The following is a 17,899-nucleotide window of genomic DNA, read 5'->3' on the forward strand; positions in this document are numbered from 1 at the left end:
AAGGCAAAAAAAGGAAAAGATTAATCAACCGCCAGCGTTATTTCCCATTCTTATTGTGCTCCTATTGATGAATTCACCACAACTTCGAAAGATTGTACATATTCAAGAAAACCTTGGAAATTGCATTTTTAGGGAAATATGCCACGCAATGTCCAATTTATTTACTTCGCTCCTCGTTGAGCTTAAGGGCCATTACTACGATTGGGTTTGACATTCCATTGAATATGATTCTCATGTTGATGATTTATTTATGTATTTTTATTTTTGCTTTGTAGTAATCAAGCAACTTCAGTAATGTAAGGAGGCAGGATGAGGATGTAGTAAATATGACTGGACAGAAGGTATCTAAGAGGGGTATCTTTCGCTATCTTGGTTCAATTCTACATAAGGAAGGAGAGATTGAAGATGATGTTAACCATGGAAAAAGAGCAGGTTGGTTGAAGTGGAAGCTTGCCTCAGGAGTTTTGTGCGGCTGTAAAATCCCTACCAAGTTGAAGGGAAAGTTTTATAAGACAATTGTGAGGTCAGCCATGCTATACGGCTCAGAATGTTGGGCCACCGAGAAGCATCATGTGCAAAAGATGAGTGTAGCGGAGATGTGAATGCTTAGATGGATGTGCGGCCACACATGGCTAGATAGACTTAAAAATGAAGACATTCGTAAAAAGGTCGGGGTGACTCCAATTGAGGAGAAGATGAGAGAGCACCGTTTAAGATGGTTTGGAGATATCTAACGTAGGCCTTTGGATGCTCCGGTGAGAAGAGGTGACTCGTGCCAAATTGATGGAGTAAAAAGAGGTAGGGGCAGATCGAAAACAACTTGGGTAGAAACATTGAGGAAAGAGTTGATAGCTAAGAACATAACAGAGAACTTGACCTTGGATAGGATACAATGGAAGAAAATGATCAACGTAGAAGAACCCAACTAGAACCAGGATTAGAGCCGGGTAGATTCCTTTTACCTTTTTCATGAATTTTTTCTATAGGATTCATTTAGCCGACCCCAACTAGTTTGGGATAAAGGCTTTGTTGAGTTGAGTTGAGTTGACTAATCAAGCAACTATGCCAGATCTCAAGTATCTGAATCAGTTATCCTACTAGCGAAACCGGACCCGTTTTGACAAAATGTAGGAGATCCTTTATCATGACATGTGCGAAGAAAACAAGAGTGCGAATACTTGTCTTCTTGTTTTAGGGGCAATTGGGTTTAATGTGTCCAATGTTCTTGCATTTATAACACCGGAGTGATTCATCCTTTTCCTATTTTGGTGGTTTTCTCTCTTTCTTCTATCTAAGAAATTTATTCAACCTCTTATTGAAAAGGGCAAGATCTCCCATCTTCGCTTTCTCCTTCGCTATTCGTCTTTGCTTTGAAAGTGACTCCCTTCTTCTTGGTGTCTTCTCGTTGGTTGCTCGGTTGTTGAGAACCATTTCATATGTAATGAGCGATCCACTCAATTCCTCTAATGCTGGTTTGCTGATATCCTTGGCTTCTTGGATGGATGCCACCTTCGAATCCCATCTAGTCGGAAGTGATCTCAAGATCTTGTTGACTAGATCAATGCTGGAGTACTCCCTCCCAAGTGACTTCAACTCATTTATAATGTTAATAAATCTTGTAAACATTTCGGAAATTGCTTCTTCATTTTTCATATTAGACATTTCATATTGGTTGACAAAAAGGTTAATTTTGGATTCCTTCACATGAATAGTCCCCTCATGGGTGACTTTTAGTGTCGATCAAATTTCCTTGGCCATTTTACAAACAGTGACTCAATTGAACTTTCTAGTGAGAGCGCAAAACAATGCGTTCATGCCCTTGGAGTTCGAAGCGGCCATTTTCTTTTCTCATTCTGTCCATTCCTTCCTTAGGTAGTCTGTCCATTCCTTCCTTAGGTAGTTGGGAGCTGTATATCCATCTTCAAGCGATTCCCACATTTGAATCTCCATCGATTGTAGATAGATTGTCATGCAGGTTTTCAAATGGGCATACGTAGTGCCATTAAAGTATGGAGGTCTAGAAGTGGAATGACCCTCCGCATACCCTAATGTGGTTTCCATTTCTCTTTTAGACCCTTTGTCTTTATCAAGAACCCTAATGTGGTTTCCATTTCTCTTTTAGACCCTTTGTCTTTATCAAGAACCTTAGCTCTGATACCAATTGTAATCCCAAGTGCAAACCAAGAGGAGGGGGTGAATTGGGTATTTAAAAACTTGCTTCATTAATTTTGAAATCAAATTAATTATAAAACTTATTTGAAGGTGATTAATACTCATCTCAATTCAACAAAGCCTTTATGTGATCAGAGCCGTGGATCATTTACTTTCATTCTCCCAAGGATTAATAAGGAACAAAAACAAACAAGTGTGTTACCAAGCACCAGGAAGAAAATGAAGTAAAGTGAGAGAGAAGAGGCTTCCACCGAGTTTTTTTAGTGGTTCTGGCCAACAATGGGCTACATCCACTCTCGCAAGGATCCCTTCCTTGAGGCTTCACTAAGTACTCAATCGCTTGCCGGGTAGAGATCAAACTGTTACACTTTGATTGCCAGCTTCCATTCTCCAAGGGGTTGCTATGGTGACCCTACCACCAAAGTAGAATGAAGAAAGGAAAATGACTAGCTCTCTTGCCTCTTAGTAGGCTAATACAAAGCACCTCTTACACTCAAAAGAATGATTACTAGTTGATCCTTAGAAGTCTCTCAAAGAAATTCACAAGTTAAGGCACTCGAGAGGGTGTGAGTGAAGAATTTGATCAAAATGAAATTATAATGAAAAACTGATTTTACTGATTTTACAATAAAAAAAACTGATTTTACTTTCACAACCGATTTAAAAAAAGTAGCTGAAAATGATGTGGATTCAATCAAGGGCTCTTTATGCAAGGGTACCCTTGAGTCTATCATCCCTCAGACGAAATCCAAACACGCTTGATCAATATCAAGGGGCTACAATCATTCCATCAAGGTAGGGCCGATGAGAATGGGCCATGCTTATGTTTGTGCTATGGGCCATACTAAACAAGACTTGATCAATCAAGGGGCTACATTCATCAGATCTGATCACATCCACATGGCACATGTGGGGCCTAAAATGAGACTTTTAGATAGGAGAACTAAAAAAAAAGCTTAGTGATACATTCACCCCCACTGCTTCACCTTTTTATAATATAAGGGGGGGCCTGGGTAAGAAAAGGGGGGTTGATATATCATTTCTCACAAAAATTCGTTTCTTCTGAAATTACTTTTGTTAATCTCAAGGGAAATGATATCTGCGCCTAGTGTTTTTGCTACACATGCGCTCTACTTGTTTGTCGTGGTTATCAAAACACTTGGCGCAGATATCATTTCCCAATCTTAATAGGGCCCACCAATCTAAAGGGAATTGTTACAGGGAAAGTGATATATTTTTCCCCTTTTACTTACTTGTGACAGCCCCCTCTAGTGTAAAAGTGTAGTCTTAAATTCACTACATGGGGCTGTCCTGTATAAGGAAAAGGGGAAAAATATATCACTTCCCCGAGTTATGGGCCCAAGTGGGCAACGCGAAGGAGCCATCGCATCCGCTGATCTCATAACCAACGGTCAGAAAACCGTAGGGTTAGGGTTAGTTTTTTTTCTCCAGCCGAAGGAGAAGGAGCGTTCGTCTCTTTTCAGATCTAGAGTTACGTTCTTAGGGTTAGGGTTAGGGTTAGGGTTAGTTAGCTCTCCATTCATACTGTAAGATTTTCCCGTTCCCCGGCCTAGAGAAATCACGTAAGATTTCGGCCATTCGAGTTCTGTTCTGCGTATCTTTATGAAAAACAACACGTAAGATTTCGTCTATTAGGGTTTTTGGTTCTTAGGGTTTCAAATCACGTAAGATTTCGGCAATTTGAGTTTTGTTCTGCGTATAAATCTGCATAAGAAAATGGCTTCTTCTACGAAGTTTATTTCTGCAGCCATCAAATCCATTCCTGCTAAGAAGGAAGCTCTTCGAAAAGCTTTCGAAGATCTCCAACCACATTCCTGCTCTCTCACCTCTTTCACCCTTCAATGGAAAGATATCGAGACACACATCGACTCGGTTGAAAAATCTATCAAAACTCGCTTCAAAGAGGTGGAATTGAAAGAGATTGCAAAGGAGATTAAGAAAGAGAAAGTTTCAGTGGAAAAACCAGAAGAAGAGTCATTAGAGGCGACTCTGTGGGCGGAGCTGAAATCCTTGTGTGAAAAAATGGATGGAAAGGGATTGAAATCTTATATCATCAATAAGACTAAGAAAGTGATTGGGAAAATTCGGAATGAGAATCAGATTGAGAGGGCTCTTAGGTTTGCTTTTGATCCCGCGAAATTGGTTTTGGATGCCATGGAGGGTTTTTATAGTTCTGATGATCTAAATTCAAAGGGAGATAAGGATGTAGGATTGGCGGTGATTAGACGGGTTTGTATTATTCTGTTAGAGGGTTTAGTTTTGGTATCGCCGGAGATTAAGAATCCGGTGAAGGAGAGGGCGATGAAATTGGCAGTTGAATGGAAGGGGAAGATTAGCCCAGGGGGTGAAAAACCTGTAGAAATTGTTGCTTTTATGCATCTTTTAGCTATATTTGGATTGGTTTCTGCATTTGATGTAGAGGAGTTATTGGAGCTTTTGGTTTTTATTCCTCGGCAGATTGATTTGATTAGGACGCTCCATCTTGCAGAGAAAGTTCCTGGTAAGGACCTGAGGAATAAACACTTTTATATGCTGTGTTAATTACTTCTGTGTTTTTGTCTTTGTGATTTTTCATGCTTATCTTGTAGAGGAAATGTTATTTCTACTAGTGAAGATATTCAAAAATTTACTTGTTGGTGCTTTTATCCTACGAAATTTCTCCTCACATAATAGTTTATATCTTTGTATGCTCTACTAATTTTATTTTAATCCATGTCTGCATGTTCAAATATTCATTCATATAATTTTAGTATCTGAACCTTTTATCCAGAACGATTGTCTTTTAGATGCTGTGTCAATTACTTCTGTGTTTTTGTCTTTGTGATTTTCATGCTTATCTTGTGGAGGAAATGTTATTATGTGATTTCCACTAGTTGGGCTATTCAAAATTTTACTTGTGTGGGTGCTTTTCTCCAATGTAATTTCTCATCACATGATAATTTGAATCTCCCTATACTACTAATTTTATTTTAATCAATGCCTGTATGTTCAATTATTCATTCATCTAATTTTAATATGTAAGCCTTTTGTCCTGAAAGATTCTATCTTTCACCAACCCAATTATCTTAATGGCACTCTCTTGGCGATTTCAGCTGTTTGTAACTAGCTAAAAGTTCCCTTTTCTGTTTCCATATGTAGACCTTCGTTGTTTCTTGATGTTAATTCTTTTTATAGTTGCTGTAGTATGTGATGGGGAAGAATATTTTTTATTTTCTTGAATGGCAACGACGGGGAAGATTTTTCTGGGTGAAATTCTCCTTACCATGTTGGAGCAAACGAACCGTGTTTGTACATTCCTTGGTAAACGTCATAGATAAAGCTCTTTGGAGTTGATGGTCCTTTCTGAGGATCTCCTCTTTTACAGAGCGGTCTCATATTCCATCGCCTTGGGGAGCAGCGTTGCTGCCATTACCTCTTGGGACCGGCCATGAGGCGCACATTTTGTTTGTGCAATCCTTATTTCCTTTGTTTGTATATTTTAGTTTTAGTTCTTTTTTTTATTGGAGAATGAATCAGTGCGCATTGTCTTTTGATATTTATTTGCTGTTGATTCTCTTCAGTTTATCGATCTGTATTTGGTTGCAATTGCCTTTCTATGTTTTTCTTGCTCCTTTTTTTTTTTGAATTTGTCTGGGGGAAAATCTCCTAACCTTGTTGGGGAAAACAAATCGTGTTTGTAGAATCCAAAATAAACGTCACAGATAGAGCTCGGACTTGTGAAACACATTTTTTCAGTCTGTTGACATCTGCATTATCTTTTTTCTATTCATTATTTGGTTCCCTGCTGATCCTTTTTATTGGAATAGATCATTTTCTTATATTTTATATGCAGTCTTTAGATTTGTATATACTGTCTGTATATGTATATGTGTAATATATATATATATATATATATATGAGAAAACGGTTCCTACACATTTGTGTAGAGAGTTCTCTACACACTAGCTTAAAATACAGTGGGGGCCCACATTGTTTGGGTGATCCAAGCCATCCATTTTAAAGGCCCTCACATAGATAGGGTGTCTACAAAACATCAGATCCATAGGATCATCCCAACCCTACGATTTGTGGAGGTAAAATGGATGTCTTTAAACCTTCACAAATTAGTCCATTTTTTGCCTCCACAGTTCGAATGGTTAGGATGATCCTATGGATCTGATTTTTTGTGAACACTAAAAATGAATGGTTTGGATCACCCAAATAATGTGGCCCCCACTGTATTTTAAGCTAGTGTGTAGATAACTTATCTACACATATGTGTAGGAACCGTTTTCTCATTTTCTCTCTCTCTCTCTCTCTCTCTCTCTCTCTCTCTATATATATATATATATATATATATATATCTTTTCACATTTCTTCCCTTGTGAATGAGAAGTTGAAAAAGGGGGAGCTACGCGCATGAGTCAGCCAAGTGGACCTGGTGGGCTTTTGGCTATACCACACACCCGCCGCCGGCTAGGCTGAGTTCTGCCGTCCGAGCGTGGCCCCAATCTTTTTCTCTTTTCTTTATTTTTTATATTAAAGTTCATCAAACTTCGTCTCTTTACGACGACATTCAGAGAGTTTTTTTTTTTTTTTTTTTTTCGAATGGCAATGACGGGGAAGATTTTTCTGGGTGAAAGTCTCCTTACCATGTTGGAGCAAACGTCATGTTTGTACATTCCTTGGTAAACGTCATAGATAAAGCTATTTGGAGTTGATGGTCCTTTCAAAGGATCTCCTCTGTTACTGAGCGGTCTCATATTCCATCGTCTTGTGGAGCAGCATCGCTGCCATTACCTCCTGGGACTGGCCATGAGACACACATTTCATTTGTACAATCATCATTTATTTTGTTTGTCCTTTTTCAGTTTTAGTTATTTTTCTCATGCAAAATAAATCATTGTGCTTAGTCTTTAGATATTTATGTGGTGTTGATTCTTTGTAGTTTATCGATCTGTATTTGGTTGTAATTGCCTTTATTTGTTTTTCTTGATCATTTTTTTAGCATGTGATGGGGAAGATTTTCTGGTTGAAAATCTCCTTACCTTTTTGGAAAAACAAATCGTGTTTGTAGAATCCAAAATAAGCGTCACATATAAAGCTCTTGGAGTTCATGGTCCTTTTTGTTGATCTCTTTTGAAGTGCATTCTCATATTCCAGCTCCTTGAGGAGCATCCTTGCTGCCATTGCCTCTTGGGACTGGCCATGAGACACATTTCCATACTAGAAACGTTTTGTAAAAATCAGACCAAAAAATTATGAAAAAGGAAAACAGTAGTACACATAGTAATAAAAATAGAAATAAGTGAAAAATTCTACTAAAAAATTAAATAGGTAAGGAACATATGTAAATAATCTGTATTTTCTTCTAATTTTAATAAAAATTATGAAAAAAGTTTGGTGCATTCCTCCCATATTATTCATGCTTCTCATGTATCTTCGTGTTTCTGTTGTATTTCATGTGTGTTTCCCTTGATGTTTATTATCGTTTTTGAAACGTTTTTAATTTGTTTATAAGACATTTCTTAATGTGTTTATCATATGATTTTCTATTGTTTTTGCGTTTCTCGTTTCCCCTTTTTTTCTGCTCTGTTCCTGCTTTCGTTTTGCATTTCGCTTCCCGAATTCGTTTCCCTACCTGGTAACTATGGGTTTAACGAAGGTTTTAAATTTCGACCGAAATCCGAAATTTCGAATTTCGGTCAATACCGAAATCGAAATCCATATTATCCGAAAGGCCGAAATGTTACATTATTTTGATCGAAGTTTCGAATTTTCGGTCCGAAATTTAAGGGATTTCACCAAAAAATCTGGAATTTATTCATTATCTAATACTTTTCCGAAATTTCCGCCGAGCCAAAATTTTCTCAACTCAATTCAAGTCAACTCAACTCAAGAAAGCCTTTGTCCCAAACTAGTTGGGGTCGGCTAAATGAATCCTTTAGAAAAAATTCATGAAGAAGGTAAAAGGAATCTACCCAGCTCTAATCTTAGTTCTAGTTGGGTTCTTCTACGCGGATCATTTTCTTCCATTCTATCCTATCCAAGGTCATGTTCCTAGCTATCAAGTCTCTCCTCACTGTTCCTACCCAAGTTGTTTTCGGTCTGCCCCTACCTCTTTTTACTCCATCAATTTGGCACGAGTCGCCTCTTCTCACGGAGCATCCAAAGGCATACGTTGGATATGTCCAAACCATCTTAAGCGATGCTCTCTCATCTTCTCCTCAGTTGGAGCCACCCCTACCTTTTTACGAATGTCTTCATTTTTAATTCTATATAGCCTTGTGTGGCTGCACATCCATCTAAGCATTCACATCTCCGCTACACCCATCTTATGGCCCAACATTCTGAGCCGTACAGCATGGTTGGCCTCATAGTTGTCTTATAAAACTTTCCCTTCAACTTGGTAGGGATTTTGCGGTCGTAGAGAACTCCTGAGGCGAGTTTCCACTTTAACCAACCTGCTCTTATTCTATGGTTAACATCCTCTTCAATCTCTCCTTCCTTTTTTTTTTTGAATGATTAATCTCTCCTTATGAAGAATTGAACCAAGATTGCGAAAGATATCCCTCTTAGGTACGTCCTGTCCAATCATATTCACTACATCCTCGTCCCGGCCCCTTACATTAGTAAAGTTGCATTCCATATATTCTGTCTTAGTCCTACTCAGTCTAAAACCTTTAGATTCAAAAGTAGTTCTCCATAGCTCTAATTTAGTATTTACTCTTGCTTTGGTGTTGTCGATTAATACTATCATAGTTGTAAATTCCGTTTCGGTCGCCATTTCGTTTTGGCCACCGAAACGAAATTTTGGTGGGATTTCGGTCATTTCGGTGCATTTCGGTCGAAACTTTTCGTTCACACAAAAAATATATTAAAAAATATGAGAAAAATCCAAAAAAATAAAAAATCAATAGAAAAAGATGAAAAACTAATAAATAGTCCAAAATATGTGTCCCAAAAGGCATATTCATTACTTAAAAACATACAGTCTTGCACGAGTCCAACTGATAGTCTGATACATAGAAAAACATAAAAAAAAGAGATACATGAAAGTGAAACATAGACAATAGCTAGCAACAACTCTCAGTCATCATAACCCGGATGATCATACTCAATGTCTTCTTCGTCGTCGTCGTCGCCGCCGTCATCACCACCTGGACCACAAGTAGGGACACCTTCTTCAAGAGGCATGAGAAAGTCGTCGTCGTCGTCCCCGGCCCCAACCACAGCAGTAGGTGCTTCAAGATTTTCTCACCCAATGTCTTCCGGCGTGAATATGACATCTTCTTCTTCTGCAACCTAATCCATCATGACATCTAGATGGTCTATGCTCAAAGGGTCACTAGTGGTAGATGATTTCCTCAACAAGTCCCTGAAAACAAAAACATTAAGTTTAATGTCAAAGGTTAAATTTAAAAGCTTAAAGTGATGAGGTGAGAGTTGAAAACATTATATTACGTTGTATACCTTTCTCGAAACTTAAGATTTTAATGAACAAACATCAAGTCATCTAATCTCTGGTGCTCAAACCTATTTCTGTTTGCAGAGTGAATGTGTTCGAAGGTGCTCCAATTCCTTTCACACCCAGTCGCACTGCAGGTCTGACTGAGGATTCTGATCGCAAAGGTCTGTAATTCTTCCACGTCACCTCCGAATTGATTCCACCATGCAACTGTAAAGTAACAAATAGTAAAGCATTATTTGTTGAGAAACTGAAAGTTAAAATGAATTATACTATACTTAATTAAACAAACAACTCAAATATACCTGGTCCCAACTTCGTTCGGTTGCGGATTGCAAGCTTCATTCCAAACATACCGTTAGCCTCTCGATAATCCTCAATTTGATTGGTGATGAGGTCTTGTGTAGCTTCATCGGGTACCAGTCGAGTGATGCATGCCAACAAGCCTCTGGTTACTTCACTGTGCTTAGAGAAGGTAGGAGTGAAAAAGAGAGCAGGGTTAAGAAAATATCCTGCTGCATGGAGGGGACTGTGGAGTTGCCTATCCCATCTTTGGTCGATGATCCTCCAGATGGGCATTTAATCTGATTTTCTCTTCAACCTCTCCTTGATGTTCTCTTTGGCCTTATCCATGGCCTCATATAGGTAACCCATCGCCGGTTTGTATTGCCGATCTACCAAACGCAGCACTCTCACTAAAGGCTCGCTGATGTTTAAAATGTACTTGCATTGGTCCCAAAAAGATCTATCCAACACGGGTACTAACTACCCATTCACTCAGTGGGTGTTGGACAAATCTACTAGTACTATACTCATCAGACACAAACATCTGCTGAAGTGCTTTCTGATTCAATACCAGACTTTCTATGCTAATGAAATTTGTAGCAAATCTGGTTGCAGCAGGGCGGCACAACTCCTTCCCACCTGTGAACTTCTTCCTCATCAAATTCAAGAGGCTTCCATGGTTGGAGATGAATTTTGTAATCGTCCGAGCCCTCATAATTGTGGTTACTATGTGAGGAAATACAGTCGGTTTGCACAGATGCTCCAAGATGAGATCTAAGCAATGAGCTGCGCACGAAGTCCAGAAGAATGTACCAAACACGGCTTCTAGTCTTTTACCAGCAGCTTTGTAACTTGGCTCACTATCAGTTACAAATTGCACCACATATTCCGGATTCACCTCTCCGACAATCTTTTCAAAGATATTGTATAATTCATCGGCATTCTTCACTATGCCAGATGCATCAACGGATTTGAGGAATATGACTCCTTTAGGGCAGTACACCAAAAAGTTGATTAGGGAACGTTGTTTGGTGTCTGTCCATCCATCTGCCATAATGCTACAGCCAGTGTAGCTCCATGACATCTTAATCTCCTCCAAGTAGTTGTTTACCTCATCCACTGTATTCTTCAAAATGGAAACCTTTAAAGCATGATAAGTAGGTGCCTTATAACCCAAACCCACGGCATTCACAGCATCAAACATAGGTTGCCAGAAAGGTGAATTGGCAACGTTGAAAGGGAGATTGGCATCGTAGCAAAGCATGCCAACCGCCATGTCTGCTCTATCCATTGTTTCTTTGGTAGCCAAAGCACTTTTAATGCTTGGCTGGGCTCCAGGGGTTGTTCGTGGTGCAAAGAAATTCCTGATCCCACCTGTGATTCCCTTCTTCTTCCTTTTTTGTACCACTCGGTTCTACAAGAACTTCCTTACCTCTTCGTTGAGGCAACTGTGTGCCAATGTCTTCTTCATCCTGCTCTTCTTCGTCTAGTGTACTATAAAAACCTCCAACCTCTGCTCTGGATAGGCTCATCCTAGCCCTTTCTTTTCTCTTTGCATCTAAAAGTTGCTTCATTCGATATTTTACATCTTCAATCACTTTTTTGCATGATGCTACTTCACCAGGAACAGCCGCTAAATGTTCTTTCAAGCGGGTTATACCTCCACCCGATATGACTTTGCCACAGAATATGCAAGTTACTTTATTTTTTTGACCTGGAACCAATGTACCGTAAGCCCATGCCGGGTCATCCGATCTAGCGGGTGCCGAACCAATAGAGGATGCTCCTGCAGAAGGTCCCGAGCCCGACCCACTCATTCTGAAATGAAGTAGAAGAAGGGGAAAAATGAATTAGAAGAAAGAAAATTGAAACAAATTACAAAAAAATGAAGTAGAAGGGGACAAATGAAGTAAGAAATAAAAGAAAGGAAATGGAAAGAAATAAAGAGAACCTTGAGGTGAACTTGATTTGAAGAGAATAAGATAATATTAGCCTTCCCTCACTTGAAATTTGTAGTGTAACTTGTAAGCCTTCACTTGAAATTTGTAGTGTAACTTGTAATTTGCAAGCCTTAGGAAATAGTTCTTGTAGTTGTAAGTTGAAGGTAGGCCTTCCCTTTGCTCCAAAATGGACTTGGATTGAGTTGAAGAAGAGTGTAGACTTGTAGGAAATTTATTAGAATAGATAGTGTAAGTGAAAGTAGAAAAGAGAAGGAGAATCACTTATGTGAAGGTGGAGGAGAAGAAGGTAGGGGAAATGTTATTTATAGAGTTTTTTTTATTGTTTGTGCAAGTAAAAATGACTAGAATACCCTTCCCAACAGCTATAAACGGTCACATTTGGAGGCTAAAATGGTCAAAAACCCAAAAGAGCCGTTACAGGGGCATTGATGTAATTTCTGCAAAAAACAGTCAAACTAGCTGTTATAGCCAATTTCAGACGAAATTCAAAATTTCGTCCATTACGGACGAAATCCGAAATTTCGGTCAATTTCGAACGAAATGACCGAAATTTCGGACGAAATGAAATTTTGAAGATTTCGTTTCGTTTTCGGAACGAAAACGAAATGTTTCGTCCATTTCGGACGAAACGAAACGAAATTTATAAGTATGATACTATGTCATCTGCAAATAACATACACCATGGCACCTCATCCTGGATACCCCCCGTAAGCTCATCCATAACTAGCGTAAAAAGATAAGGGCTTAGAGCTGATCCTTAGTGTAGTCCTATTGTAATTGGAAACTCACTAGATGTTCCATCGGTGGTTCTGACACTAGTTACTGCTCCGACGTACATATCCTTAATCACATCAACATATCTAGTAGGCACTTTTTTCCTTTGAAGGACCCACCACATAACACTCCTTGGAACCCTATCATACGCTCTCTCCAAATCAATGAAAATCATATGAAGGTCCTTTTTATTTTCTCTAAATCTCTCCATTAACCGCCTAATCAAGAAGATAGCTTCCATAGTCGATCGTCCGGGCATGAAGCCAAACTGATTCTTTGACACCTTAGTCTCTTTTCTTAGTCTATGCTCAATTACCTTCTCCCAAAGCTTTATGGTGTGACTCATTAGCTTAATTCCCAGCTAATTGGTGCAACTCTGAATGTCCCCTTTATTCTTATAAATAGGTACTAATGTACTCTTTCTCCACTCATCAGGCATCTTCTTAGTCTTCAAAATATTGTTAAATAATCTAGTTAATCAAACCAAACCCACATCACCCAAGCATCTCCAAGTCTCAATAGGAATATCGTCAGGCCTCCTAGCGTTACCTAATTTCATATTTTTCATAGCTATTGTTACCTCTGATGTTCGGATTCTATGAACAAACCTCCGATTTATATCATCAAAAGCGTTATCAAGTTCTCCCAAATTTGTTACAGGTTCTCCATTAAACAACTTATCGAAGTAACTTCTCCACCTCTCTTTAACCTCGTTTTCTTTTACTAAAAACTTTGATTCTCGTCTTTCATGCATTTTATATGATTCAAATCCCTGCTCTTCCTTTCTCTCATCTTAGAATAAAATATTATTTTATTTGATTTCGTGGAATTTGTCCGTAATTTCGGCCAAAAATTTCAGTTTCAATGAGGACCGAAACGCATTCTGAAAAATTTAAAACCTTGGGTGTAACTATGCGTTCAACATGTTCAATGAAACATGTTCTTTTATCATTTTTTCTTCTTTCCACCCTCCATATACCTAATTCTGTATAGTCATTTGTGCACTCTTGTTATCTAGCAACTTTTTGTGCTGAAGAATTCTTTATCTAGCATCCACGTTTGCTCCTTTAGATTTCTTGTGAGGCTTTCTGATTGTCGTTTCATGGAAATATTGCCAATGTCTGGGTGCTCCTCCAGTATGGAAAAGACATCTTGACAATATGGCACTCTAGGGTCTAGAGTCTTCACATTGTTGGGCAGTGATGAGATCATATTAAAAAACACCATCTTTCGGGACTGAATGGCTTTTGAAGCCTTGATGTTATTCTTCAATTCTGAGGCCTCTTGTTACTTATTTATGTCCATTGCCTTCATCACGTGTTTGAGTGATCCTCTTTTTTAATTTGTAAAATTTGGACAATCTCTCTGATACTTTTGCTGTAGTTTTGTATCTTCTTGTCATTGAGTTGTGTTGCATGGATTCAGAATCGCGTGTCGGGATCCGACACGGATTCGAGGTGTCGGATTCTGCAAACCCCAAAATGTAGGATTCGTGAATTCGGTAATTTTTAAATAGAATAAAATTTTCGAAATTCAAATATATATATATATATATATATATATATATATATATATATATATATATATATATATGTGAGAATAGAGTTCCTAAGGTGTCACCTCATATAGCTTATATGAGGTGGCGCTCACAAAACATAAGGGGCCCACATTTTTGTGGGGAGGGGGGGTCGTCGATGTTCAAGGGTCGAGCCGAGTTTTAATCAGGATTCGCATTTTAAAGAGACAATGATGAGTTGGATTCGCCCAAGAAAAATAGGATTCGTGAGGGACACGGCTACGACAAGAATCCGGGTGTGTCCTACGCGAATCCATTTCTGATTTGCTTATGGATACGTGTCGACACGGATTCGGCATAGGGGTCAAAGAATCCATGCAACAATATTTCTCTTACTGAACATTCAACAATCCGACAACTTTTAGGTGTTTTACAGTAGTGGTCTTAAACTCACTCTTGAAATCACCAATCAAGGTTCACTTCTGCTTTGGATAATTATATCTTTCCTTTTATTTTTGAATGAGATAATATATCAGGTTCCATCCATTCAAATCTTATGTGGCTATATCAAATAGTCAAAAGACGACACTAATTGTACGTAGTTTTCATCTCTTGGTGTGCTATAGTAGTTGGGTTATTTTTTGAAAATTGTTTTGGGCTTGCTTACCTAGCTTTTTGCTGGAAGAATGAATGAGGAATTTGAGATCTTTGCTCATTAGCTTGTGGATAAGTTCTTTCAGTGACCAGTAAGCTTTTTACTTGTATCAGATTTTGTTCAGAAACTGGCGAGCAAGGGGAAGCAGCTTGAAGCTGTGAAATTTGTATATGCTTTTAAGCTTGCGGATAAGTTCCCTCCAGGACCATTGTTGAAAGCATACTTGGAGGAATCCAAGAAGGTTGCTCAAGAAATCCTAAACGAGGGCAAGCACTCCGCTAGGTCTCAGGTATATATTATCATTATATAGATTCCCCAAATATTTAAATGTCTTTCCTCTCAGTGATAATTTATACTGTCTATTCTGCTACAGAGTGAGGGCATCGCAAAGGAAATTGATGCTTTGAAAAGAGTAATCGAATCCATAGGGGAATACAAACTTGAATCTGAATTCGCGTTTATGAATCTTGAGAATCATATTTTTAAGTTGGAGCAAAAGGCTCAGAATGTAGACAAAGAGGTGCAGAAGGCAGCCAAAAAACGTGCCGCAATGGAAGCTCCCATACCTAAACCCAAGCAACAGCCACCAAAGAAGAAGCCTCGAGCTGCTGCAACAACCACCACTTTTGTCCCCCTTCCCACTGCACCTCAAAGAGCACCCAATCAACAGCACCCACAGCCTTGTGGGCCTTCGGTCGATTGGATTCCGCCTTACTCTGTTTCAGCTGCACCTTACTCTGGTTCAGCTGCGCCTTACTCAGGTTCAATTTCGCCTTACTCTGGTTCAGCTGCACCTTACTCTGGTTCAGCTGCGCCTTACTCTGGTTCAGCTGGGCCATATAGTTCAGCTGGGCCTTACTCTGGTATTGCAGGACCCAGTACGCCCTATGACCACCCAGGTACCAGTTATCTGGGAGCACCTTTAGGTTATAGTGTCCAATATAGTCCTCCAAAGTCTCTTCTCTACCCTTCCGAACATCTTCTTGGATCTAGTGTGTATGATAATAAGCCATTGGGTTATAGTGTTTACCCTTTGTCTAGTGGTTTGCCATATCATCCAACATATTACCCTTAGTTTGGTGTGATAAACCAAACATAGAATGTTATTTCTGCTGTTGATATAGGTTGTGACAATTACGGTTCTGTATATATAATTGTTACTTTGGCTCAGTTCTTAGCTACTGTGGATCTTAATTGAATGGGTTATATTCTCCTTTTGGTTTTTATCTGCATTAGATGTGGTCTTTATTTTCATTTAGTTTTGTCGAGTCTGTACAGCTAAGTCTAGTATTCTACAACAACCTGCTCTGCAACCAAGTTCAAGGTGTCCTGCATATTAGTAGTTGAATAGGGTTTTATTTGATGTTGATTGACTGGTTGCTTAATGACAATGCCTCAGTTTTCTTTCCTTTTCTTTTCATTTTTTTTTGACACTCTTGGCTCTCTTCATGGGGTACTCGCACATTCTCTTGCTGGGCAGCTGTCATGTTTTGTGTTTCCTAGTGCCTCAATTCAGTTTTATTGACATTTGGGTGCCACTTCAGCAAAATTCCTTGTTTGGTTGCTAAAGATGTCTCTTGGTTATTCATTGCTCTTCTGCTGATGAGTCACCCTTGTCCCCCCTCCCTATAATAACCAAGCCCAAAACCAGAGAAGCAATTTTGCTTGCCAGTGATGCCCTCTCTCTCTCCTCTGTCTATATTGGTAATGACACCCCCTACTACTACTCTACTTGGTTGACAACCAAACATTACTTACCATTAATCTCTGACTTTGAGGTAAGTTCCGGGCAAATCCAATGCTTGTCTCCTCCCTATTGACTACTTATTCCACTACCTTGGTTCTTTCACTTATTGAATATCCAATACTTGGCTCTCACATTCACTACAACAGGTGACTGTTTAACCCTGTCCCCAACTTCTGCCCTTACAAAGTAGTAGTTAAGTCAATGGGGGCTGCTAGCAACACTGGATTCTGTTTTGTAAAAATGCAGGAGATTCTCTTATCATTAGTCATGACATGCGCTCAAGAAAACAAAACGAGAGTTAAGAATCCCTATAAATGTCAAAAACCATGTAAAGTGACCAAATTGTCTGTCATTTTCAATTGTATCTTTATTTTCAAGAGGGGATCCTGCTTTAGTAGTGTTTTCCAATGATTATTGTTGAAAGTCTGAATTTCTGTCTTTGATCAGTCTTAGTTTTTATGATTAGTAAGATGTCACAAATTTGTCTCCTTATTTCTATAGCTGCTGAATGTCCAAATGTTGCAAGGTTAGTCTGTGACTCTGTTCTTTAATCCAACCTTAACATGCCTTTGTATTACTGAAATTTTTGTTGCTCTGGTCTGTCTCCTCTCTGGTGAGCTTCTTTCTAAAAACCAAATCACCTTCTCCTAGAATAACTTATTACTATTTTACAGTATCATCCATTGTAAGCTACTTCTAAAAAAAATCCATTGTTAGCTACTTGAACCTACATTTCTTCTGAATCATTTAGGGGCTGTTTGGATATGCGGATTTTAGAATCTTGGATTTCCTCCAAGATGGGAGACCCGCAGAGGAGATCAGCTGTCGTTTTCTGTTTTCTCGCCCTTCTTTCCATCAGCAGGAGAGCAGGAGATCATCCTATGTTTCCAGGTTTAAGAAATCTCAGGATGGAGGAGAGAGAGAGAGAGAGAGAGAGAGAGAGAGAGAGAGAGAGAGAGATTTCTAAAACCTGGATTTCTTACTTAAAATCCAAGATTCTAAAGAGAAGTGAAGCAGTCGGTCTCCTCCTTCTCTCAGCTCTCAACTACGATTTTGGGGAAATCCAAGATTCTAAAATCTGTGTATACAAATGTCCCCTTAGTTTCAGCCAGGCTTCCCCCATTTGGGTGAACAGTGGATCAACCATAATTTCTCACCTTAGCGCCCAGGTCAATTTGGGCAGGTTTAGGTTTGTTCAGTGTAGGATTTACAATTGGTATATATGCCTTGCAGGAGTCATCAACATCCACTGCACAGCACGACACTTCTACTTATACATTGGTTAATGGTGCCTTGCAGGAGTCATCAACAAGAGGTCTTA

General features: G+C 39.0%; 2 protein-coding genes and 1 non-coding gene across 3 annotated transcripts; 2 read left to right on the plus strand and 1 right to left on the minus strand.

The window, feature by feature from the left end:
- Window positions 1-1,287: 1,287 nt before the first annotated feature.
- LOC143891938 (uncharacterized) lies at window positions 1,288-1,662 on the minus strand. The gene has a single exon (XM_077396429.1). It carries the CDS (start codon window positions 1,660-1,662, stop codon window positions 1,288-1,290), a length of 375 nt encoding a protein of 124 aa, XP_077252544.1.
- A 1,879-nt stretch (window positions 1,663-3,541) lies between these two features.
- On the plus strand, window positions 3,542-16,055 carry LOC143846592 (FRIGIDA-like protein 2). Its single transcript, XM_077355065.1, has 3 exons — window positions 3,542-4,693; window positions 14,945-15,120; window positions 15,205-16,055. Exons 1-3 carry the CDS (start codon window positions 3,910-3,912, stop codon window positions 15,904-15,906), a joined length of 1,662 nt encoding a protein of 553 aa, XP_077211180.1. The 5' UTR covers window positions 3,542-3,909; the 3' UTR covers window positions 15,907-16,055.
- Window positions 13,855-13,943, plus strand: LOC143847708 (small nucleolar RNA SNORD96 family). Its single transcript, XR_013235221.1, has one exon. It is a non-coding gene; the product is annotated as a small nucleolar RNA SNORD96 family (small nucleolar RNA).
- Window positions 16,056-17,899: the final 1,844 nt, after the last annotated feature.

Source organism: Tasmannia lanceolata, unplaced genomic scaffold (assembly GCF_043159265.1).
Source record: "Tasmannia lanceolata isolate RefF3 unplaced genomic scaffold, GAP_Taslan_0.1 ptg000015l, whole genome shotgun sequence".
Taxonomy (NCBI): Eukaryota; Viridiplantae; Streptophyta; class Magnoliopsida; order Canellales; family Winteraceae; genus Tasmannia; species Tasmannia lanceolata.

What these genes read in the sequence shown, in the direction of transcription:
- LOC143891938 (XM_077396429.1), bottom strand. Translation starts at nt 1,662, where the DNA reads ATGTCTAATATGAAAAATGAAGAAGCAATTTCCGAAATGTTTACAAGA.
- LOC143846592 (XM_077355065.1), top strand. Translation starts at nt 3,910, where the DNA reads ATGGCTTCTTCTACGAAGTTTATTTCTGCAGCCATCAAATCCATTCCT. An exon ending in TCTTGCAGAGAAAGTTCCTG is followed by an intron (nt 4,694 to 14,944) that starts GTAAGGACCTGA and finishes TACTTGTATCAG; the next exon opens with ATTTTGTTCAGAAACTGGCG. An exon ending in AGCACTCCGCTAGGTCTCAG is followed by an intron (nt 15,121 to 15,204) that starts GTATATATTATC and finishes ATTCTGCTACAG; the next exon opens with AGTGAGGGCATCGCAAAGGA.